Source organism: Parasteatoda tepidariorum, chromosome 1 (assembly GCF_982258835.1).
Source record: "Parasteatoda tepidariorum strain Cologne lab strain chromosome 1, Ptep-v5.0, whole genome shotgun sequence".
Taxonomy (NCBI): domain Eukaryota; kingdom Metazoa; phylum Arthropoda; class Arachnida; order Araneae; family Theridiidae; genus Parasteatoda; species Parasteatoda tepidariorum.
In genome coordinates, this window is record NC_141755.1 from 127,485,166 (window position 1) to 127,510,817 (window position 25,652).

General features: G+C 29.2%; 1 protein-coding gene across 8 annotated transcripts in view; it reads left to right on the forward strand.

Moving 5' to 3' along the window:
- Positions 1–25,652, forward strand: part of LOC147816916 (coatomer subunit gamma-2-like) — a 104,825-nt gene that overhangs the window by 43,665 nt on the left and 35,508 nt on the right. For 4 of the 8 annotated variants that reach the window (XM_087152594.1, XM_087152592.1, XM_087152596.1 and 1 more), the window contains exons 2-9: positions 10,868–10,996; positions 14,050–14,233; positions 16,786–16,915; positions 17,824–17,886; positions 19,771–19,916; positions 21,809–21,897; positions 23,110–23,206; positions 24,109–24,207. In XM_087152594.1, the coding sequence (XP_087008720.1) occupies positions 14,231–14,233; positions 16,786–16,915; positions 17,824–17,886; positions 19,771–19,916; positions 21,809–21,897; positions 23,110–23,164 (486 nt within the window). In that variant the 5' untranslated portion in view covers positions 10,868–10,996; positions 14,050–14,230 and the 3' untranslated portion in view covers positions 23,165–23,206; positions 24,109–24,207. Of the gene's footprint in view, positions 1–10,867; positions 10,997–14,049; positions 14,234–16,785; positions 16,916–17,823; positions 17,887–19,770; positions 19,917–21,808; positions 21,898–23,109; positions 23,207–24,108; positions 24,208–25,652 lie in introns of those variants that run through there. The other 4 variants (XM_087152597.1, XM_087152598.1, XM_087152595.1 and 1 more) reach the window with 4 other exon arrangements.

The following is a 25,652-nucleotide window of genomic DNA, read 5'->3' on the forward strand; positions in this document are numbered from 1 at the left end:
ATGTGTGGGATATGCTTGGCCGACGAATTGCAGACCGTCAACCCCCTCCCACCTGTCTACCAGACTTTCGGAGGGCATTGCTAGATGATTGGTGTAATATTCCCCAAGATTAGATTGATAATTTGATACTCAGCATGCCTAGGCGTTGTACGGCCTGTATTGCATCGTCCGGGATACAACTCGTATTAACCATCATATTAACCATGTTATACTGTTTTTTGTAAATAGGTTCTTTTTTTGAATTTGCACCAGGGAGTAAAAATCGCAATTTTTATTAATTATATCAAACATATAACATCTTTTTTGCTCTTTACCTTTTGTTTAATACATAGACTTTACAAATAAGTCAAATTTGTTTGGCTTCTGCTTCTTTCTGTGCCTGAACTTCATTATCCTTAATTTATGGACATGAGTGTATATTAATGGATTACCATAAATAATTTTTAATCTAATGATTGGATCTTCACGTTCTAAGGCTCATTCTGAATGCTTCGAAGGGGTTATGTGTGTTTATTAATTTGTGCAAACGATATTTTAAGTCACGAAATCAGACACAAAAGCGTACTTTCTCTGAATAAACATATCATTTTCTTGGCGGATTCGAATAGGAGGTAGCCGCAATCTGAGAAATAAGGTTTCAGTGGTTAGAACAGGAGAGTGGTCCTGAATATGGACCCCTTAAAATTAATTTTACTTTTTACGTATTTCATCATAGCTTGAACTTTTTAAGCGAATTGAAAGATTTTTCACACAAAGCTTCACATGAGCTTCGTTTATCCAAAATAATTTCAAGCAAAATAAAACTCTTAGTAAATACTTTTTATCTTTTATTATTTTATTTAGTATTAGTAAAGAAAATTGAATTCGTATACAAGTTTTGCATCAATTTGCAATTTTTAATGGTGAAATACGAAATTTGAAAGATATCGTCAGAATAGTTACTGAGAAATTAATTTTTAAACGTAAGACTTACACATTTGAAAAAAAAAAAACGACTTTTTCAAAATTCAATTTTTAAGAAACTATTTGTCTGATTTTACCACATTTTGTGTTTCGCCATTTTAAATTAGATTAATTAAAACGATGCTAAAATTTAAACCTTACAATTCAATTTTTTTCGGCTTTTATTAAATAAAATAATTTTTTATTCTAATTTTTAATTAATTTTTATAGAATAAAATAACTATAAAGTTTAGAATAAATAATTATTAAAATTTTGGCTTGGGTTTATCTATAGACAAAAAAATTTATAATTTTGGACGGAAAATTTTTAATTTTCGTTGAAAGTTCTTGAGATATAGCGGAATACTCAAAGAGGTAAAATTAATATTAAGAACGAGCAACCTGCATACGTAGGGTAATCGAGTAATGTTGATTATTTTAACTAGTCTATAACTGAAAACTTTCAAAAATCAACTGATCATTCTTCAAAATTAATCTGAATTTATTAAAATTATAACTCAAAATTAGCTTAAAGCGTCTTCACGTGACTCAAAAAGAGGCGGGATTGATTATGACGTCAAAATCCACTTTCTGGATAAGAGGATTTAGCTGAACCAAAATTTGTCATATGGTTAAGTGATGTTGTTCACAAAGTTGTTTTATTCTTATCTTATTTTTGACAAAAATGGGTAAACTTTTTGATATAATGCAAACAGAGAAGGACATTTAGTTTGAGAATTTTTATTCAAAAATTACTATTTTTATTCAAAAATTACTATTTTGTTATGTCATTTTTCATTAAAAGTATACTGGTTTATATATAAGAAATATCTATACATGCGTAAAATCTTTTTTGGTATTCCTAGACCAGAAATTTTGATCCGAAATAGGAAATGGAAATATTTAAGATAATTTTAAGTAGGGCCAGGTTAGTCTGGTTAAATAAGGCGTTGGGCCATGTCCAAGAGGTCGTTGGTTAAATCACCGCCTACCGAAGACTTCCCATGTAGTAAATGGTGACTGGTGCTCGTTATATCTAACGGGTTACAAAGTCTTTTATGTTCAAAAAACAAATCATACCTCTGGAGGTACTGATCCGGGAGTTTCCTTTTTTCTGGAGTGGTTCAAAATTACAATGCTACGGAGTTGAACATTAGTAGTCGTAAATCCAAAAACTGGATCTGCTGTTCAACGAAGGTTACAAAATACAAAAAATGAATTGGAGATTGATCGTTCTCTGGTTCAGGTCAAAATTACGATCTGTGGATGAATAAATGGATATATAAATGGGCCGCCCTGTAAATGGGCTATGACGTGTGTGTGACTGACTTCGTATCGTTGGCTATAGATGGCGCCACTGAAGCACAAGAGACGCACTTTTTCCTTAAATTCGCTTAGTTTCACCAAGCAGGCTTGCTGGTATTAGCAAGTGACATTAGAAACAACAACAACAACAGAATTTTAAGTTTTTTTACTAGAGATGCGAATAACTCTTAATCCTTTATTTATTTATTTTTGCTTACCTTTTTTTTATTTTTAAACCTTCTCTCTGAAAAACAGCAAAAAATAAATACATATTCATTTATAAAAACTTTTCTTAAGTATAATATTAAGTTAATTCAGGATAATAAACTGAACTCGAAAGCCGTATTTCTAAATTTTATGCTATTATTAGCTAAATGCATTTTGCAAAATGCATTTAGCTTTGCGTAAGCAAAATGCATTTTGCAAAGAAAAATTCATTCAAATTTTTTTTAAAAATAAATATAAAATCACAATAGCAATTTTTTGTGTGTGTTTATATCATAGGTAGTTTAAACTATTTAAAGTGCGGCATAAAAAAAAGGTACTACTACATCTCCAAGAATTAAAACAAAGTATGATTTTTATATTTTCCTTTTTTAAAGTTTGAATATTGTTAAAACTGTAATTTATATTCTAAATTTGCTGGTTTATTGACAAGGATTATATAATTGAAATTGTTTTTTAAAACTTCAAAAATTACGAAAATAAATTTGAAACATGATTTTTGAAAGAATATTTTCCGGTTGAATTATTTTTAATGCTTACATGGTTGTTACTGATATTGTTTAAAAAGAATTTAAACCATACGTTTATTATAAATCAGTTCCAATTGCTTATAATAAAATTATGAATGCAAAATTGACATGTGATAGAAAATACTTCATTTACCAATCAATGTACGAAATCCAGTGCAAAATGGGTTATTAGTACATCACACTCGTTTAAAAAAAGTATTTTACCGACTTCGTTTAATAGCAAAATAACTTGTATGAAGTACAGGCATACAAACAAATTATTTGATATAAATCAAAGAAAAGCTTTAAAAAAACCCGTAAGCAAACTTCTGTACAGCAATTTTGTCATACATATTCTACAGGATTTTTTTTTTTTGATATTTTATATTTTATAACCATCTTTGAACAGAAGACTCAATTATGGGCTTAAGACTACTAATATTAAACTAGGTAGTCTAGTAATATTTAACCCAATCCAGTAAGCAAGGATCTCCTGGATCGAGTATTGGGAGAAATTTGCCTTCGTGGAGGACATTTTAATGGAACTAACCCGCATTAGAGTTACATGGAGAGGAAAACCACGAGAACCCCACACGATTCTAAGAGAATTGTGGGTTAGAATTCTAACCCATGATCCATCTACCGCTGAGGATATTTTACTTCATCACTGTGGTCGGTGCGAGCGGGGTGCGGGAGCCATCGCTGGGATTCGGTTCACCTCATTGGAAGACGAGCGCTCTATCCTCTCAACCACCACGACTCTCTACAAGATTTTGTAATATTTTCTATTCACATTGAAAAATGATCCATCTGAAAAATGAAGATGATCCATTAAGGCTGGCAGAGGATTTTTTCATTGGGGTGGGGAGGCCACTGAACTAAATTTTCATAGAGATATACATGAAATTTGAAAATTTTGATGTATGCATTGTATTAATAACTATTCGCTATAATATTATTAACTATTCGTTTTAATTCTCGCATTAATGACTATTCGTATATGTTTCATCGGTTATTTTTATTATAAATATATTTAAAAATAATAATTTTGAGTTGTAAGGTATACAAATCATTTGACATTTTTAGATTATTTCAAATAGCAAAAATATTTGAATAAAATCTATGAAAATAACTTTTGAGAAATCCGTTTAAAAATGTATAGTTGGATTTTATTTCTCTTTAACTTTCCAACCGATTTCATTTAAATTTTGCATTTTGTCATTTGAAATTAAATACTTCAAAATTATGTAAAATTCCAGATTCCTTACAATTCAAAAATTTTTAAGCTGCTATTAAGTAATATAATAAAAAAATAATTAAAATTATTCTTTACATGTAATTATTTTCGGATAAATGAGTTTTATATTTATGTGCAATATGCTTAAAAAATTATCGAGATTTAGCGAATTATGCAAAGAAGTGAATTTATAATAATGAGTCTTAAATTTTGATTGTTTCCCTACGAAATTATTGGGAATAGAGTACGGCTTCCCCCATATTTTGGCAGTCAGAAATCTAAATTTCTTTTTAAAAACTGCCTCTGCTCTACGTAAGAATACTACTTTAGGTAAGAAAGTACGTTTTCGCATCTGATTTTGTAACTTAAAATTTTGGGTTCTCTATATAATCAGCCTATTTAATGGTAGACTTTCGAAACAGTAAGATTGTGTCTTTGAAGGCGAATAACCGATCATTAAATCAATAGTTATTAAAGGAGTTAATTTTTTTGTGCACTGATCACATTATAGAGGTGTCGGTGATAATGATGTTATTTTAAAATACACAGTTATGAATGTCTGTATAGTATTAAGAAAAAAATTTTGTTTCATATTAAATCCCACTGATTAATATGAATCTGATCAAAATGAATCCCTTGATTAATATGAATCGGATTAACATGAATCCCTTGATGGAAATGACAGCTAATCGGAATATTTTGGTTTTAATAGTTTATGAAATTATTAGTAATTCAAAAAAAATGGTATTTTTTATTTTTATACTTAAATATTTACTTTTCGGGTATATCTTATATATAAGTAGATATTTAATATTTTCGATAGGGACCTATTTTTGGTTAAAAAGTTTTAAGTCCTAAGGACCAGTTCATTCCTAAGTCAAGCGCAATCCTTCTTATTTGCCTTAATTCGCTTTTCAATTTTTATTATCAATTTTAATCGTCTTAATTTTGTTTTTACTTTTGTTTTAAATTTCGTGTGATCTACATTTAGATTCAATTGATTTCAACCCATTGTCGGCCAAAGTTGCGCAAACGCACCATTTCAATAAATATTTTTTATTAACAGTGTGACGTATATTTTTCACTAATTTTATTTTTCTGCTATTGTCAAGGATTCTTAAGACTTCCTAAAATAAACAGTAATTCAATTGGAGTAAATACTTTCTGTTGAGAAATTTTTAAACTATTAAAGTTCTTTTTAAAACTTAAAACTGTTATTGACGAATGAAATGTTTTGAAAATTTATATTATTCCTTTTAAAATGTATCATTATGTTTTAATGAAGGATTAAAGTTGCAAGTCAGTAAATAAAATAAAAAAAATTCATAAAAAAACAAGCATTCAACTAAATGGTTTGTTCATTGATTTGGTAAATATTGCCCATACCCCACATTTTATTTCTTAGATAAAATAAAAAATTCCTTACACGAAATTTTTTTTTGTCTTAATGAATGTAATGTAAGCATATTTCAATGAAAATAATACTACATTTTATAACAATTTTCACAATTATTTTTTTGTTAATGAATTTTTTTATTGCTGCTTAGAAACGCTTCTTAATTTTATATTATTTGATGAACTTTTAAATTATAAACATTTCCGTCTTTTTAATTTTGAAAATATTGCCCAAATGGGTCCATGTAGTTACTTTACGAGCTTTGTAGGGAATACCGGGCAAATGTATGCTGGGCACCTTTGAAAAAAACATCAATGAAGGATATATTGAGAAAATGTATATTAAACTCGTTTAAAGAAATTTAATTTTAATTGTCTGAAGTAGGGGGCAAAACATGCGGCCTGCCAACACTCTATGTGCGACCCGCAGCAGCAGCCTGAACAAAATGAAAAAAAATATATATCGTTTTTTTTTTTTTAAATTGTATTTTCATTGCGCAATAAAGTTTTTGGTGTACCCAATCTCAACCAGTGTAGCTTTTCGATCGTTTTTTTTCCCCGATGGTTAATGCTACGGATTTACGAGTAGTTTCAAAAATTCCGATATTTTTGACGCTCTTCGTATGTGCCGATTTCGCCGTAAAGCCAATGACTTTTCTGTAGTTATTGCTACCCATTTTCACGCAGTTACGGAAACCGAAATTTTTTTATGAAATCGAACTATGTACTAACGTCTTGAAAGTAATGAAAATACTTTATTAAAGCTAATTATGCTTTATAATGAAATGCTTTATTTGCGCAAACTTCATCTCAAATCTGATTGACTTTTGATCCTTTTTTCTGCAGTTATCGCGACTCATTTCGCGTGATTTTTAAACTTTGGATATTTTTAGCACGAGATATTATTATGTGACGATTTTATAGCAAATCAAATTATTTACGAATCGTTACTTTGGCAATTATTGCTACACATTTCTACAAGGCTTCGAAAGTCCCAATATTATTTTTACGTTATTGAGAAACTTTAATTTTGAATCTCGCATTTAAATACATCACTTTTTGACGTGCTATATTTATGCCAATTATTTTAAAATTTAAATATATTCCTTAATAAATGCCGGATCTCATTTGAGCTAAAAAGGGGTTTTATTTTAATTTTAATCATTTTTAACCCTATAAAAATTTTCTTTGAATCAAAGTATTTAACTTGCATTTATTTTAATAACTAGATTATTTATTTTCTTAAATTTAATTCTATGAAAAAATGGACTTTTGTATTGTGTAAAGTGATAAAAAAACATGAATTTTCCCATTGCTTTTAATTATTTCAATTTGACTAAAAAAAATTTTCTGATATATTGATTCTGATTGTATTTTATCTTCTAAGTTATCAGTTTTTTATTTTAAACGTTTAAAAATATTTGATTTTATGCCAACCTTTACAAGGTTACTATTACAAGGTTATCTGATGACAATTTAGTGCCTTGAACAATGATGTTTATATAGCAATCACTACTTACAATTACTAAAAATGTTTGTCTAAGTACTTTGGCTTGCGGCCTTCGTTGGTTAATCTGCTGTCCATGTGGCCCTTTACTCAAAAAGGTTGTTCACCCCTACATAATTTAGAGATGCTCATTTATTACAGAATAAATTGAGTGAGGATGTAGTTTCGGCTATTTATTTATCAAATATTCTTATGCATTATTATTTAGTTAAAAGTTATGTAAACGTTCCAGTTTTGAATTATAACAAAGATTCTACAAAATTAAAAATTTCGCTCGCTTCAAAAAACATATAAGCAGGATATAACAGTCGACATGCTTTAAGCGCTCAAAACAGGAGCCGTTTTCAAAACATGCAAAACGTGAATGAAAAGAAACAAAAGTGATTTAAAATAAAACAAAAGTTGTCCACGAAAAATGGAAAAAATAAAGTTGAGAAACAAAGCTAGAAAAAAACCCACTCTAGCCGAGAGAGATAATCCACAGAACAGGAAGAAGGGTCGAGAAGGGCAAATCAAGGTAAAATGCATTTCCACTCAGTATGGAGAGGTGGTGAGGATCTGAACAAGGGAATTCATTTTATAACCATCGTTTGGGGTTTACGACTACTAATATTCAACGCTTTTGTGAATTTGAACCAAAAGACAAGGGATCTCCTGAATCAAGTAATGGGCCTTCGTGGAGGACTTTTTGATGAAACTAACCCGCATTTGCTTAACACTTAGAGGAAAACCTCCCATGGTTAGCCTGACGGCAAGGGGAACCTATGATCCGTCTACCACTGAGGGTATTTCACGTCAGCACGGTGATCGGTGCAAGCCGGATGAGGAATTCGTATCGACCAGTCATCGCTGGAATTTGAACCCGGCTCACGTCCATTGGAAAGCGAACGCTCTATCCTTTGAGCCATCGCGGCTCAAGCATTCATTTGAATAAGACAAGATTTCAAGGCATCAAAATGAGCTGATGTGACAGTACTGGAAATAATTTTGACATCGAAATTGAATTTATGCCCGTAATTTCCACAGTTTGCAGCAATTGATGATTGTTTTGATAACGGACTATTTTATTCCTTAAGTCTAAATTTTAAAGGGCGTCTAATTCCGATGTAGCCAATGTCACGCTGACAATGAATGTAGTATATGCCCCAGTGATCATTAAAGCTAATAGAATCTTTAAGAGATCTAAATTTGGTTTTTGTTAGCTGGCCTTAAAATTACTTTAAAACCAAAACAGAAGAAGATATTAGCAATTTTCTAACGAGCGGGAAGAAAACAGTAAAATTCTTTTGGAAGAATCTCTGTAAGGATTTGATGAAGAGGTCTAGTTTGCTTAACAAAGAGATATCAACGATAGAAGTGATTAAATCCATTGCTAACATCAAACTAGTGATGGATGTTAATTTCTTAGATTAAATGAAGTTAGAAGATTGTAAAAGTTAAGTGTGTGCAAATCGGAAGTATGAAATGCAGAAATATTCTGACAATTAGGGTGATTAGAATTAATATGAGTTGGAAAAACGCTTATGATAAACAGAGATGGAAAAATGATCATGTTATCTTTTTTGTTCTCTTTCGGCTACTGTGGTTTTTTTTCTAGTTTTTTATCTTCCCGTTATTTATTTCATTCTTAAATAGGAGCTCTTAGTTTTATATTTCAAATCATATTTGTTTCTTCTGATTCACGTTTTGGAAATGGGCGCCTGTTTATGAGCGCTTGAAACATGCATACTGTTATTTCTTGTTTGAGTAATTTTTGAAGTTTTCAATCGGATAATAGGTTAATGCTTTAGATTCCTGAGATTATTTATTTAATGTAATAAAATTTTTTTAATTTTTTGACAGACAATGATGAAAATTTACGTTCTTTTAAAATCGAAAATAAGTACAAAATTTTGGGAATAGAAATGGAACCATGCATGTATATTCAATTCTATTTTATTTAATAAATCAATTTGCTTCCCAATGCAAATATTACATGCAAAGTATAAATACAAATAGTATTGAATTAATAAAATATATTTTTTACCTCCAAATGAATCAATTCATTTTAAATGTTTAGTATCTGACGAGATGTCACATTTATTAAGAAAGAAAGATAAATTAATCAAAATATATAATGTGAATAATATATTTGCAGGTAAATAATAAAACGCATGATAAAAAAAACAGTTTCAGTTCAAATATTTAATAAAAAAATCAAACGAAGGAAACTCCCATAAGAAAAAGATTTCAAACTAAAGATTTGATTTGGAAATGGTAAAGTTTACATTGAAAGGGTAAAAATAAATTATCTATTTTCAGTGACTGAAAAAAAGACTGACAAAATGACCGAAAAAAATGCCAACAGAATAGTTTTTAAAAAGTTAATAGATCTGTAGTTCTAGAAATTCTAGATGATTATCAATCAGATCACATTATTATTAGTGTAAATTGAGCAAAGAATTAATTCCTCCTAAATTTTGAAAGGCCATAGATGGAAGTAAAAAAAAACTAGCAACAAAAAAAAACTAAGCAATATTGACAATAACTGTGACAATTTATCGAAGCAAACAAGATTGTTCCATTCAGTAATATGGGCCGGCTTCTGAATAAAAGGGTGGTCGATAAAATTACATTTTCTTTGTAGTTAATTACAACTACTTTATTACAATTGTAGTTAACTATAATTACTTACTTATTTTTAAAATATAGTTACTACTTCAATACTTTTCACATACGTTACTGGTTAGCATAATTCACATAAATGTTTAAAATGTTTTGGAATAAAAAATTGGCTTGCTTAACAAGTTATTAAGAAATGTTGATTCGTCTTTTACATGAGATAATTTGTTATTCTAAAGTACTTTTAACGAATTTATTTTTTTAACCTTTGAACTCTATGTTCTTCTTGACAGTGAATATTTAATTAAGGAAATGATAAAAAATCATGAAATATTTAAATGTTTAATGCTTTTTTATATCATCCAAACGAGAAAGTACAGCGCAGAAAATAGGGGAAAAAATGGAACACCCTGAATAACTTTATATCTAATGATCGGATCTTCACGTTCTAGGACTCAATCTGAATAATTCGATTTCCAATTATTCCTTTGCTTATTAGATTTCCTATGATAATGAACGAAATTACTTAAAATCATGAAAAAATAACTGCTGCCCACAAAAATGAAAAAAGAAACTTGCTGTGGAACATCAAACGAAAAAAAATTATGAGATGAACAGGGTTGGAATCCCAGAGATGGCTGGTCGATACGAATTCCGGCTTCACCGATCACAAGGCTGACTTAAAATATCCTCAATGTTAGAAGGATCATAGGTTAGAGTCCCCTTGCGGTCAGGCTAACCGTGGGAGATTTTCGTGGTTTTTCTGCTTTACGTAACGCAAATGCAGGTTAATTCTACGATTTCCTACAAAGCACTATTATTAGGATGAAACATTATACTTACTAGGCAAAAAGAAATCTAAAAATTGTTTTGCACACTCATTTTTGATTTTTTTTTCCAACAAATTCATTTATTTTGTATCTATTTTACAACTGTGGTTTATAGGAGGGGAAAGTTTGCTAAAATTTGTTTTGGTAATAATTTTAATGGATTAGTAGACTAAATGAAATTTTTTCATTTAGATTAGATTCATTTCATTTCATTCATTTAGATTCATTTCATTTCATTCATTCACTCATTTCATTCATTTCATTCATTTCATTCATTTCATTCATTTCATTCATTTCATTCATTCATTTCATTTAGATTCATTTACCCGATGATGTTCGAAGATAAAGAAGAATAATGTTTAACGAAAGTTAGTTTTGGCCGTTTCCTTTTAATCGATAAAAGTAGAGCCGAAATTGTTTGTTGGGTTTACAAATTTCTACAGTGGTAAGATAAAAATTTTTAAACTGTTATATAAATGTTTTTGAGATCTTTAATGACAAAATTTTGTTAGTAACTTGAAAATTTGTCGTAATAGCGAATTTTTTGTTGCATGGAGTATTTGTTGTATCTAACTTTCCATGTACTTAACACTTTACTTACCAAATTATTACAAAAATTATCAAAGTGTGAGTAGCTTTTTTTATGACTAAAATTGACATTGTCAAATTTTTTTCTCTAATGGCGATAGAAAAACTTTTTTTCTCTTGTTCATTTCATTGTTGGTGACTCGCCGTCCTCTTTGTCACTGGCAAGCAAATAAAACTGGGTAAAACCATCAATTGTCAAAAACTTCCCAACTCTGCCTGATTATATTTTTTTAAAGTGCTTGAAAATATTTTTTGAGTGCTTGAAAAGTGCTTAAAATGTGCTTATTTTTTGTTAAAGAATTTGGCTACGCATCCTGCAAAAAAAAAACTGAAATAAATCTTTAAGTTTAGCCAGAAATCAAGTAACAGGGGGAAAACAATCTTTAATTGTTGTTCTTTCTCTATTCAGCTCTTTATTCAAATTAAGTGATGTTTTTAAAAAGGAGTCATCTCTGTTTACTTTTTAAAAATATAAAGAAGTCTTAGATGAAAAATCATCTACTGGAGGGTATCTGCTACCGAGGGATATAACTGTAGAAATTTTTCCTTAAACGTAATGGCATAGTTAAATTTAATTATGTTAAACACGTCATGAAGAAGAAAAATTCATATCGTTAAGAATGATTGAGTAAAAATTAATTTGAACCTGTGAAAGAAGCATAAAGAAATTAAACTGGAAGATGATAAGTTAAATTAGGAATAATAAAAGATTGATTAGCATATCTCCTAAGTTTGGCTCATTTATTGAAGTAATATAGTCTCAGGGGTCTGTTTAGAAGTCTCACAGTCTCAGTTCATTGGTTTGGCAAACTGCTGCACTCGTTGACTTCTGGAAAAAAAGACAGCTTCTCTTCTTTGGCGCTGTGGTTAACATTTGTTTGCTAGTGAGGGGAAGATTTGTCTTTAGTCTATTTACGAATTAAAAAGTATCAAAATAATTAGTGCTAATTAATAAATGTAAATCATCATGGAATAAAAATAGTTTGATACCTAATAACCACATTATCTTATACAACATGTGTAAGACATTGCTATTAAAAACTTAAATGTTAACAATGTTAGTTCGTTTATAATGCAATTTTTTCTTTCTTCATTTTCCTGAGTTTTATGCATTTTGTTTCTTTTTCAAAGTTTTTAATGTAAATGCAATTATTTGGTTGTAGTTTTTGTCATTATATATGCACATACATAAGTGCATGCTGATCCTTAAAAAAATACAAATATTAGGTATAGATAAAACATTTGTGTAAGTGGGTGTTTTATTGAAATTTAGTATAAAATATGGCAAAATTGAGAAACAAAATAGAGCAATGAAGACATTTGTTTACATGGCACGTAATTTTAAGAAGAAAAGAAATATTCAAGAATTCGTTTGATTTATAAGTTTTGAAGAATAATAATATTTATAACTTTAACATAAAATTACTTTTATAAAATTTTTTGAAATGAAAAAAATATTTGAACAACCATATTTAATAATTGTATTTTTTGTTCTCAATGCCCCTAATCTCTTGTGAAGCAAAACGATATTTTCGAATTTTATTATTACCATACCTGCCAAGTGTCCTGTTACCATCCTGCCAAGTGTTTAATGAAGACTCCTGTATTTTACGACTATAACCTGTTAACCCATATATTCTAAAATGTCTCTGTAGTTTTTGAAGAAAGTAATTTTTAAAAAAATTTTACCCAGTAAAATATCCGCTGGTGGCAAAAATACTTCTCTTATTCCTCAACAGACAGTGCTATTGCTAGCACATGTTATTGCTAAGTTGAGTGTTAACAGTTCAAGTACTCCTTGCTGTCAGGTGGACGTTTTCGTGGTTTTCCTCTCCATGCAATGCAAATGTGGGTTAGTTCCTTCAAAAAGTCCCCCACGAAGGCAAATTTCGCCTAGTATTTGATTGATTCAGGAGTTCCCTTGTCTTCTGGATTGGGTTCAATTTGACAAGGCGACAGAGTTGAACATTAGTAGCCGTAAACTAAAGCAATTGGGTTGGCTGTTTAACAACGGTTATAAAATAATTTATAAATAATGGTTTAAAAAATCTTCTTTAGATTAAGATTTCTTACTATATATAAAATTCTAATGATGGTGTCGCAGTTTTCCATTGTTGTCGGTGCATTTTTATTGGCTGGAAAATCACGTGGTAGGATCCAGTTTTCCCTCATTCATTTCCATATTGTTTAGGTTATCATCAGCACAAAATTAACAATAGTCGTAAAGGTATTGTTTTTCTTTGAATATTTTTGTATCCCTAATTTAAACTTATTTTCCAGTACTGCTACTATAAGCGAGAGTATTAAATTATGTTTGTGAACTCATCAAATTTGTTTGAACAATACAATGCTATAAGAATATAAATGTTATTTTAAAAAATGATTACTTCGAAAAATCACTTCCGTTCACCAAGAGATCTAATATTTGGGTAAAGTAATATTTGAGAGTAATATTTAGACGTGGGAAGTAGAGGCACAAGAGTAAGTAAACAGAATTCCTTTTAGTACATATATGTTAAGTGAATAATTTTAAATTTACTAGAAAAATTGTTTTCTGCCAAGAAAAGACAATTATTGCGAAGCAATATTGCAAAGCAATAATCGGGGTTGGTTAGCGGCAGCGAACAGGGGGCTTAGCCCCCTAGTATATACATATTATTTTGCTAAATGTAAGTACTTATATTATTTTCAATTTTGAATTTCTCTTTTTGACTTTAATAATTCTGATACATATTTAATACATAATTAATTTTGATACATAATTCTGCATGATGTATCAAAACTTTACTCGTAGCCTAATAAATGTCGCAAGTGAAATCTCTGTTATTTTATTTCTTCAATGTTGGCAGTCATGTATTTACATTCATGTGATTGATCATTGTTTTGAAAGTATATACATTTATTATGCAGCTACTGTCAGTTCTTTGGCTAAGTTTGGTGCTCACTGTGAAGAGCTTCTGCCAAATATTTTAGTTCTTCTGCAGAGAGGCCTCCTGGATTGTGATGATGAAGTGAGCGACAGAGCAACCTACTATTTAAATATCCTATATCAGAAAGAAGCAAAAAGGACTTTACTCCCAATTCATCTTGAATGGTACATCTCTTTTCTTTATTGAATTTATAAATAAAGCTTTGAAATTTATATTCACAATAGTTTAATGGAAGTAGGTATGTAGTGATGTTTTAAAAAAGCTTAATTTTTCAGTCTAAAATCAACTATGCCAGAGATGGTTTCCAAATAGAAAATATGTACAGTTTGCTAATTATCAAGGGTTGCCATTCCACAGGGGAAATATAGAAAATTTTAAAATCACCGGAAATAACAGAGAATTTTGATTTTTCTTTACAATTTTAAAAAATACAAGGAAATTAGTTTCATTTCGTCTTTGAAAATTGGTGACCACTCAATGCATAATCTATGGCATAGGTTGTTATTCCAACTATACTAATCTATTTCATTTAGTATAACATTATTTAACTATGTTCAGCTGCTCCTTTTTTTCTCTCTAAGTCTTTGCAGCAATTAAAACTAGCATAGTTAGCCTAATATAGCTCACACAAGAGCACAGTAATTGTGTTTCCTTTTAATATATTGTGAATAATGCATGGTGCGTAGCGTTTTTAAAAAATGCTTAAAGGTGCTTATTTACGATGTTCGTTTTTAAAAAGCAATTAAAACTACTTTTTCATGAGGTAATTTTAAAGAGTGCTTAATTTTCCCTTTTCGAAGATTTTTTTCTTTACCATGTTATTTTCCGCTGCGTATTATGCAAAGCATGATTATCACATTGTTCTATTCAACGTTTTCACAATTCATTCAACCACAATTCATTTCGGCATGATGTTTGTCCGTAGTGTATGATAGCACCCATCATCGTGACATATTTGATGAAATACTTGGGGGTCTGCATGCGCGTCTACTGAGCTGGATTAGTTGAGATGCTGCTGGCACTCTCATGTGCAACTCTGCTGCATTTTCTTGAGATATTCTCGATTTCAGGCTTCATTTCCCACCCTCTGATGAACTGAAAAATCTCTCAATCTTTTTATGGTGGCTAATATAATCAAGAAAAGAGTTTTTGTCAGAAACTAGTTATTTAATCATGATCATGTAAAGTCCTCGAAAATTACTTTGTTAATGTGTTTAGTGCTTAAAAATATTTTCTGAGTGCTTAAAAAGCACTTTAAAGGTGCTTATTTTTTGTTGGGAGATTTGCTTACGCACCCTGAAATATGTACAGGAAATTTTTTTCCCAGATTTGAGTGGAAACCCTGGTAAAGTTTTAAAATTTATATTTGCAATAGTTTAGAGGAAGAAGATTTGAATATACAGGATTATATTTTGAAAAAGCTTAATTTTTTAGTGCAAAGATGGTTTCCTACTTGCGCCATATTGTTTTAAGCTGATGTTACTAAATGCTGCTTTTTCACTAACACATGAAGTACACATCTGTTCAATTTCTATTAAAATGAAATTACTCTTAAATGCAAAAGTATGGTTGAAAGCATTGGATAAGGTAAAAGTTAACTGTCGGATCTGCTTTGGGGTTAAAAAAAGTTACATTAAGGTTTCAATTCATTTAAACTCACAATTTGTGGATTTGTGGTTTAATGCTTAGGCTATCCGCTTTCTGCCGGAGAAGCTATGGAGGGGGGGGGTTCAAATTTCAGATGGGGTATTTGATTTTTACCTCCAAACTTCTGTTCTAAGAACTATTTGGTATATTTTATTCTGTTTATATTGTATTTTAATTTAAATTATTTCTAAAAAAATTTTAAATTTTAGAAGCAAAAAAAACTAAGTATTTAATTGTTTATTCTTTTTTTCAAAATGTATGGATTTTTCTTTTAATTGTCATTTAAAATTTTTTGATAAACTAACTGAATTTTTTTTTTCAATTTTATAATAAATAATTTAAATTTTGTATTAAATTTAATTATGAATGAGTAAACAAAAGTATGTTCGGCTAGTTAAAAATAAGAAAACTATTTATTACATAATTGGAAAATCATTCTATTAAAAATACAAAATTAATTTCGAATGCATTCTGATTATTTGAAATTTAATGGATTATAGTTAAGTAATAAATAGTCCTTTTTTATTTTTAAGCAAGCCTGATAATATAGTTTTGTTTATATTTTCATAATTAAGTTTAATAAGAACTTAAATTTATTATAAATAAAAAAATTTAGTTATTAAAACATATTTATTATAATTTTTTTAAAAATAAAAAATAATCCTTATGTTTTAATTAAAAATATTAAACATCGATTCATTTTTTTTGTTCTTATAAATTTTAAGTTTTTTAAAAAAAAATTTTAATTGAAAACTAACTTATAAATAATTAATAAATACTTATCCACTTGCAAAATAATATTTGATAAAATTCAGTCTCCTCAGCTGGGATACAAACCACCGACCTCCCGTGAATAGACTGGCACTTACAATACAAAGCATAATGAGCTGGAAAGTGTGTCAGTTTAGGAGTAACTGAAACTATAATGGGGCGTATTTTAATCTAGGGGCAGAGCTGGCAGCTAATTTTTACCCTGTCTAAGGTTTTCAACTTTGAATGTTCCACATGATTACAATAACGAGGCGACGAAAGTGCTCCCTGTCACTGCTCATCAACGCATTTTTTTAAGGTTTGTCAGTTTCTGTTGTTGGTTTGGAAAAAAGCTTTGTATCAGTACTCATTAGGACCTTCAGAATTGCCCGTCGATATCAAAATTGTGCCCGTGGCTATTCAACCTTTGATGGAAGATAAGAAAGCTGGTAAGTTTCTTTTGACTAGAATTTAAGTGCATGTATTATGTGTTAGTGTATGTAGGGTATCTACGCACCTGGAAACTCATGAGAAATCATGGAAACTCATAAAGTTCGTTATTGAGCAAAATTAGTCATGAAATGACACGATTTTAACTATTTTTTATAAACAAATCATGGAAAGTAATAGTTTTTGGTCGTCGAAAAATCTAATTTTTGAAATGGAACCTATCCCCTTCCCCTCCATTTTTAAGGTGTTGCGAATATCTGAATTTGTAACATAATCCCCACTCACAGTCATATTTTATTAAAATATAAAATGTTTTAATCATATTCTGTAAAAATTATAGTGTTCTTTCAAAAAAATGAAAAAAACACACTTTCTAGAGCGAATTATCTTTTAAACTTCTTGTGATTTCAGAACTTTTGTTATTATTTTTTTTTTTTATATGTTATCAATTCAAAATTCTAACTGAAGCAATCCAATCATTGGCGAATTTTTTTAATTCCGAAATGAGAACAGAAAAATTAGGAGTCTTTCGTTTTTTTCCGATGAACAAGAAAAGTATCTTTAGAATATGATCCTGCAGAGAAAAAGAAAAAAAATTGTTTTTGTATTTTTTTCAGCTATTTTATTGCTTCAACTCTTTCGCTAATCTGTTTTTTTGTATTTAAAATCTATAAATATGAAGACGCAGAGTATAACAGTTTTGGTTATACCTACCATTTCAATTAATGTTATTATAATGCTTTTTTAAATTTATTGTTGCGTTTTTGTCGGAGAAAATAGTAACTTTCAGTCATGAAAAGCTCTTCAAATTAGTCCTGGAAAGTCATGAATTTGAAAGTCTGAAATGTTGCAGATATCCTGTGTATGTAAGTATGATTATTTGATATTGTTGATTTGTCATTTTCAGATGTTTCCACCATTGGGAAGTCCAAAGATAAAGTTGCTGCTTCACGTCAAGATATATTTGCAGGTGACGTATTTATCCTTTTCTTTGTTTAGTTTAACACAATTTTTTGAAACTCTTGCTCCAAGAAAAATAAAGCCACAGTATAAGTGCCTTAAATTTTAAACTGCATATGAAACATTCTCCGGTTAGTGCAACATTTGTTCCCTTTTCTTTTATTGAATTATTTCCACTACAAGCGATGCTGAAAAAGTCAGTTAGTTCATTTTTCAATAACAATTAATAATTCTACATACAGCCTGATATTTATTTTGGCAGCCTACTGTTTTAGAGGAAAATAGCTGTCTCGCTTGTTTTCCAGATAAAAATGGTGTTTTTCTAGAACGTCTGGAGTATGCATAGTTTCTAAGCTCAATTTAAAGCGTAAGTCGGTGCACTGGTATAGCAGCCATCATCTTGATGCATCGGAGCTCTGATTAAGCGGCCAACATGAATTGAAATATGCCATGTAACGATATAAGGGTTTAACATTTATTTTTTTTGTTTTTATTGTACTTTTTCACAGAACATTTCAGATAACCAATGGGTCTATTGTGATTTTTTTTAATTTATATTAATATATATACCTGGCAACATGTTATGGACAATTTAAGACTTGAGTGCCTAATAATACCGTAATAAAAAATGACATTTTTTAAAATCTCGTTGAAAAGTGGTAATAACTACTTAAAATTAATTTAGATTTACGTCAGAAAAAACTCGTGGAAAAGCGTAGGAATAACTATTTGAAAAAAATCCTTCATATTTACGATAAAGCTTGCAAAGAAAGTGTAGAGAAAAAAGATTATTTAAATGTGTGATTCAACTTCAGGATTAAAAATATAATCACACTTAAAATTTCAAGATTTTTAAAACTTTGCGAAAATACGTTGCCATAACTGCCGAATAATCCAGATATATTCGATGAAATCGGCAGAAGTAAATCACGTCAAAAAATGATTAATCAAATATGCGATCGATAACTCATTGGTCAAAATATCGTATGAAGCGTTTCGGGATTTTAAAAATTGTACGGACATAAGTAGTTGTAACTGCCGAAAGAAGGATCGAAACGTCATTTGTATACGTCAAAAAGTAATAACTCAAAAGAGCAATTTAAAATTTTCATCATTTGTTTAAGAAATTTTGGAGAAAAAAAATTATTTTGTATACCTGAATAGTCTCCTGTTCGAAGAATCCTGTTTGAAGACTCCTGTATTTCATGTCTGTTTCCTGTTTACCAATATATTCTCAAATTTCTCCGTATTTGTTAAAGAAATTGGCGATAAAATATCTGCTAGTGTCAAAAATACTTTTCACATTCTTCAACAGATAGTGCAATGCCCAGTACTGCAGTATGTTGAGTGTTAATAGTTTAAGTAGTTATAAATAATGGTTTAAAAAATCTTCTTCAGATTAATATTCATATACATATTTTTTACTTCACTAAATGTAAGTGTTTATATTATTTCCGATTTTGAATTTCTCTTTTTGACTTGCATGACTAGGCATAATGTATTAAAACTTTACTCATAGCCTAAAACATGTAGCTAGTAAAATCTCCGTTATTTTATTTAACCAATGTTGGCAGATATGATTGTGTTCAAAAGCTTTCGCAGGCTGCACATAAGCAGTCGGCGGGCCGCAGATTGTGCACCCCTATGGAAGAAAAAGCATCCAAATCTATTAACCTTTGCCAATACTTTTCAATTCATTCAATAATAAATATTACAAATAAATATTTTGATTGATATTAAAAAAGGACTTACCTGCACTTTAAAAAAAAAGGGCACATTTATTAAAGTTTAAAACTGATTGTCGCTAAAGCTTTTATTTTATTGTAAAGTTAAGCAAGTTCTCTTTAAAACAAGAGCTGTAACATCTCTGATATTTTTAGTTTGATTTTTTCAGATCAATTGTCGGCAGTTCCAGAGGTCTCTTCATTGAACTTGAGTCCATTGTTTAAATCTTCTCTTCCTATTGAACTCACTGAATCCGAGACTGAGTTTGTTGTTAGATGCATTAAACACACATTCACTAATTACATTGTGTTGCAGGTAAGAAATCTTTTTTGTAGTTGAACCTCAGTCATATCTCCTGGGACCATTAACTGCAAACAATAGAAAGTTTGTATTGCAGACAGAAAATTGTTTCAAAGCGATTGCAAATATTCATTGTTGGCAATGGTATTGGATCTGTACTTCATCAGTTTCTGCAATATAGCAAGTTTTATGAACTGATGCATAAACATCAAATGTGATGTTTGAGGTATTTTCACCAAATTATTAGTTTTTAACTATTGGTATAATTTCTGACCCCGCAGCAGAATCGTGGCGGCGCTGTCGCAGAACAATACCGAATTCTTGCAGAAAGATTTTTCTTTTGTAAAGTAAAAAAATTTGTCTTTTTTTTTCTGCAGAAAGTTTTGAAAGGTTTTATCTTTTCTTCAGAATTATATTTTAAAGATGGCTTTCTCGTGCATCTGAGTGAGGAAAAAATGCTTATGATTCTTCTATTCTCATTTGAGAATAATTATTGAAAAAAAGAATAATGAAGTAAAAAATTTAGTTTTCTTTTCTGCTAAATTAAATTTTTTATACATTTATTACTATTGATTTTCACATTGTTTTCAAAAACCAATATTTTTAATACGATATTATTTATTACAATTACTGAATCTCAAAATAGAATCACACATTTAGTAACCTCTTTTGAAGAGTCCGATTTGCGTGATTTCGCCGTTGATCTATTTTTTGTGGTAGTTTTAGTAACAGATATCACAACTTTTTATTTATTTTTTAATGTGATGATAAACAAAATGCAAAAAAGTAAATAATTATTGTGTCTTCCTATTACAAAATGCGAGAATATTGCTCATGATATTAGAATAAAAACAATATTACATATTCAATTTGAAAAAGTATTTAATTTTTTCCGGAAAGTTGTTTTTTTTTTTTTTTTTTTTTTTTTTTTGGAAGTTGACGTTTCTGTTACTTTAAATTAGTAACATGTACATGCAGTTGTTATTATTAAAAATACCTAGCTGAAAGATATTAGTACTGATGAGGAATGTTGCAGAAAGCCCAAAAAAATTTTGCCACAGCGATTTGTGAACGATGGATGTAAAACTCCGATAGTTTCAAAAACTGTCTCAACTAGCTCTTTTAATGTAATAAGAATATCATTTGTTATGGGACTGTAGTGTATCTACCACTACAAAAACAAAATTCCAATTCACTAGTATATAAGACATGATAACTCGATTTTATGTTGGGGTACCTCTCCATAGATGAAGGTTGACATTGTCTATAACTTCTATCCCCACATTGTGACCCGGACGTGACCGTCAAAACAAGACAATACGTCTGGGAAAACAAAAGATGGGAAGATGAAATGCTGTTCTACTGAAATAAAATAAATACCCTTATCTTTAAGAAGGGGTTTCTTGAAATTGTGATAAGGGAGGGAGACATGAACTGTGGATTGGTTTAAATAAACATTTAAAATCAACGATTTAGATATTTTCTGAATTATATACTTTAGAGAATTATTTATTATAACTATTATTTTGAATTATTTATTAGGGAATTACTTTAATTTAAAAAAAAATCAGTTCTTTTTTCTACCTTTTTATTTTTTCTTCCCTATATTCAATACAAAATGAAATTGATTTTCTTAATTAAACGTATTATAACGCATAGTAACTTTATATATATATATATATATATATATATATATATATATATATATATATATATATATATATATATATATATATATATATATATATATATATATATATATATATATATATATATATATATATATATATATATATATATATATATATATATATATGTATATGTATATGTGTGTGTGTGTGTGTATGTATATGTATATGTATATGTATATATGTATATGTATATATATATGTATATATTTTAAATAGAAAGTATTTATACCTCAGTTTGGGAACAAAGTTTTGTGGTACAGCTGCGGACCAACTGTGTATGATGCATCACACATGGGACATGCAAGGTATTTCATTTTTGAAGTGTTTTCAAATTTAACATTTACATACATATTTCTCTTCACTCCGAATTGGAACAAAGGGCTTCTATTCTCTTAGAGGGCAGTTTCAATTCTCTTAGAATCTTCCTACGTCTACCTCTTTTTCTATTGCTCTGAGGGTTCCAATCAAAAACTTTGTTTTCCTTCGAATTTTTCAGGTTTGGGTAGATCACAACCGATTCATTTACTTATTTTAATTTTTCTCCTCAATCGGTTTTTGATTCGCTTTTCTAAGGATTTTTTCACGTTAAATATTTTATGAAATCACTTGATAGGTGTCTTCTTAAACTGTTGTTTATAAATACTTTATCGCGTTATTTTTATTGCAGTGTCATGACTCGGATACATTATGTAAGACAGAATTAACATTGATAACACTGATTTATTTTGAATTTGTTATGTTTTTGTTTTTCCAAATTTTACTGAGAATAGTCTTCAGACTTTGTTTAATAGTATATCTTTACCAATTCTTCTCTTTTGTTGTTAATTGTGCTTCCAAGGTACATAAAACTGTTTGCCTTCTCTAGTTTGTTATTTTCTATGAATATGTTGTTTAATTGTTTAGGATTAATTTTTAAAATTTTAGTTTTATTTAGGTTGATAATAAGCCGAATTTCCTTGCCTCTACGTTCAAAATGTGTGTATGTTTTGTAGATGCATTTATCATTCATTGCCTTTAAAATTTAAAGCCAATCATAAATGCTTCTACAGGGTGTATAGCGTTTTTAAAAAGTGTTTAAAGGTTATTATTTTTTATTTACAATTTTTAAAAGCCCGTAAAGGTGCCTTTTTTTAATTTGGGGTTTGAAAAAAAAGCTTAATTTTCTCTTTTGAAAGGGAGATTTTTTTCTTTGCTGCAAAAATTGTCATTCTAAATTATAAAAAATACATAATTTTCACAATTTGCTCTGCAATATTTATCAGAAACTAGTTAATTTTATCATGATAATATAAAGTTTTTGAAAATGTTTTTGAATTTTTAAGAACTTTAAACAGTAGAAAAAAAATAACTTTTTTTACACACACATAAATCCTATTAATGATTTTTTTTTTTTTGGAATGTGATTTAAAATATTTTTTAGTGCTTAAAAAGTATTCAAAAGGCGCTTACTGTTTGTTGAAAAATCAGGCTATGCACCTGGTTCTGCATAAAAAAAAGTATTTTTCTTTTCTTTTTAGATCTTATATCTCATTTGATATCTTGCGTAGAGTGTTGTCAGAATATTTTTCTTAGAATGTGTTTTATGTCATAACCATTACAGATATTGACGATAAGGTAAGTCTAGCTTTTTTCTTGTTTTTTTTAATATTAATCTTCTTATTTTACATGTATATATCTTATCTTTTCTTATTTATTTTCTCGAGCATCTTATTATTTACAGGGGAAAAAATCCTAACTGGAGGATGCACTACACTAGCTAATGCATTTTCTAATAATTATAAGCAAGAATTCTAATGCTTAATTTGTTGAGTTGTACAATACATGAAAAAAAATACCATCCAGGATAACTTTTTTCTGATGATCGGATTTTCATGTACTAGGACTCTATCTTAATATAATATCATCCGCTCTAATTAGAATATTTTGGGTCAGGCCCCCTCGAACCATTAAGATTCAGTCCTAGTACATGAAAAATAATCCATCCTGAATAACTTTTTTCTAATGATCGGATTTCATATACTAGGACTCAATCTTGATAATTCGAGGGAGCCTGACCTCAAATATGCTAGCTAGTACATGCAATATTTTAAGTTAATAATTCAGACACAACAACAAACTTTCTCGGGAAAAAACGTACTTTTTCCCCCAACAGATTTAGACAAATTCCCCCTAAATAGAGATGTAGCTCCAATCCTGGGAAATATGATACCAACAGTTTGGATAGGGAAGCAGTATAAAGTTTGTAACTTTTAATTTTACTTATTTCATTATATCTCTAGAACTTCTTAAAAAAAATGTTCTCTCACAATTTTAAAATTTGTTTTTCCGAAGATAATTCTCTACAAAAATTAATTTTTATCATTATATTTAAGTGTGAAATATTTTCTATTTTTTCCTAATTTTATAACCAAAAATGCAAAATTTGAATGAAATCAGTCAGAAATCTAATTTTAAAGAAGTTGTATATTTAAAAGAAAGTAAATTTTCTTTCCAATGATCGATGATTTTCTTTCCAGATCATCAAAAGAGCCCGCCAGAAATATTTGTATGAAAAATACGTTAAAAACCACTCTGATATTGAGAAAATTATTTCTGATGTACAAGAAGCTATTAAGGTAGTTTTATGTTGTTTTTTAAAACAGTTTTTGTAATAATGTTTAACTTTATTGAATATTTGTTGGTTTTTTTTAGATCCATTGCAATTTTTATTTTTTTTTTAAATGTCTTCAATGAAAGAGTATTTGGTTTGTGTTTTTTTTAAGGCTATGCAAGTAATTTTGTGCATTACTGAATAATCATAGGTTTTTCGTATTGATGAAGCACGTATTGATGATAAATATGAATGTAATCTTTAAAAAGATGGATGTATTTGTAAAAAGAAATTCTGTAAAAGGACAGTGATACTTACAGTTTGTATAACTGTTCTGTATACAAAACAGCTATACAAAAACAACGAAATTACAATCGTGAAAGCTTGAACATCGGTCATTAATATTGCTCGTGAGAAATAATTTTATTTAAAGCATTTTTCTATTCTAACCCTTTCCAGTTTAAATAAAAAAAGACATAACACGATTCTTCGATTTTTTAAAAAAAAAATTCCTTTCATTTTTTGTTACTGTCTCTTTTTGATATATTTGATTTTATGTATTAACATAAAAAAAACGCGCTTGAAAGTGTTTTAAAAAGAATATTCTGGTATAATGTTTAAATCAAAAGTTTGAACTTAGCTGCTGAAATTTGGATTCCTGCGATCAAGAACTAATTAATTTAAATTAAGTAGAGGTTTTTTCATTCAAACTGCGATCTCTGTTGTCAGTTTTGCTCTCTATTTCTTTCATATTTATGTAATAGTTTTATTATTTTTTTTTTTGGAGTAGAACCTTGTTTGATCCTTTTACATGGGACCATTCATTTTGAGCGGTAGATATAGGAAAACAATGAAGACCAATCAGCGTAAAATATCAAATAATGTTTTGAAGTATTATGAAGGGTAATTAACTTAAAAAATTAATAAATTTGCAATAATTTTAAAAATATTATTTGAAAGGAGTTTTTTCTTGTTTATTTTATTATTATTATTTTAATAACGGCCGACACTGAATTTTCGTTCTTCGCCTTAGAAAATGTCAGACTTGTTACTCATTTATCGTCTGTGAACCATCACAGGTGTCCGCCGGGTCACGGAGACGAGTCACGCTACACCACCTGTTTATAGGGTGGACCACATTCACTCAACAGAATGACAACACACAGAGAAACATCCAATGCCCTGAGTGAGATTTGAACCCACGGCCATTGACTTTGCTCTCAGGCACGCTAACCACTTGGTCACCTGGTTGGCATTAAATATGTTATGTAATTAGTACAAAAAATATTTCAGGAGCAGTAAAAAATGATGAATTTATTCTTTTAAAATACTTGGTAATGTTAGTTTGAGCTGACCCTTAGCTACTCAATGCAAACAATAAATTTTTGACACTTGAAACAGGAGACCATTTTTCTTTTGTAAATTAGTGTGTATACTGAAAGTTTCTCGTCATTATCAAATGATGTGTAG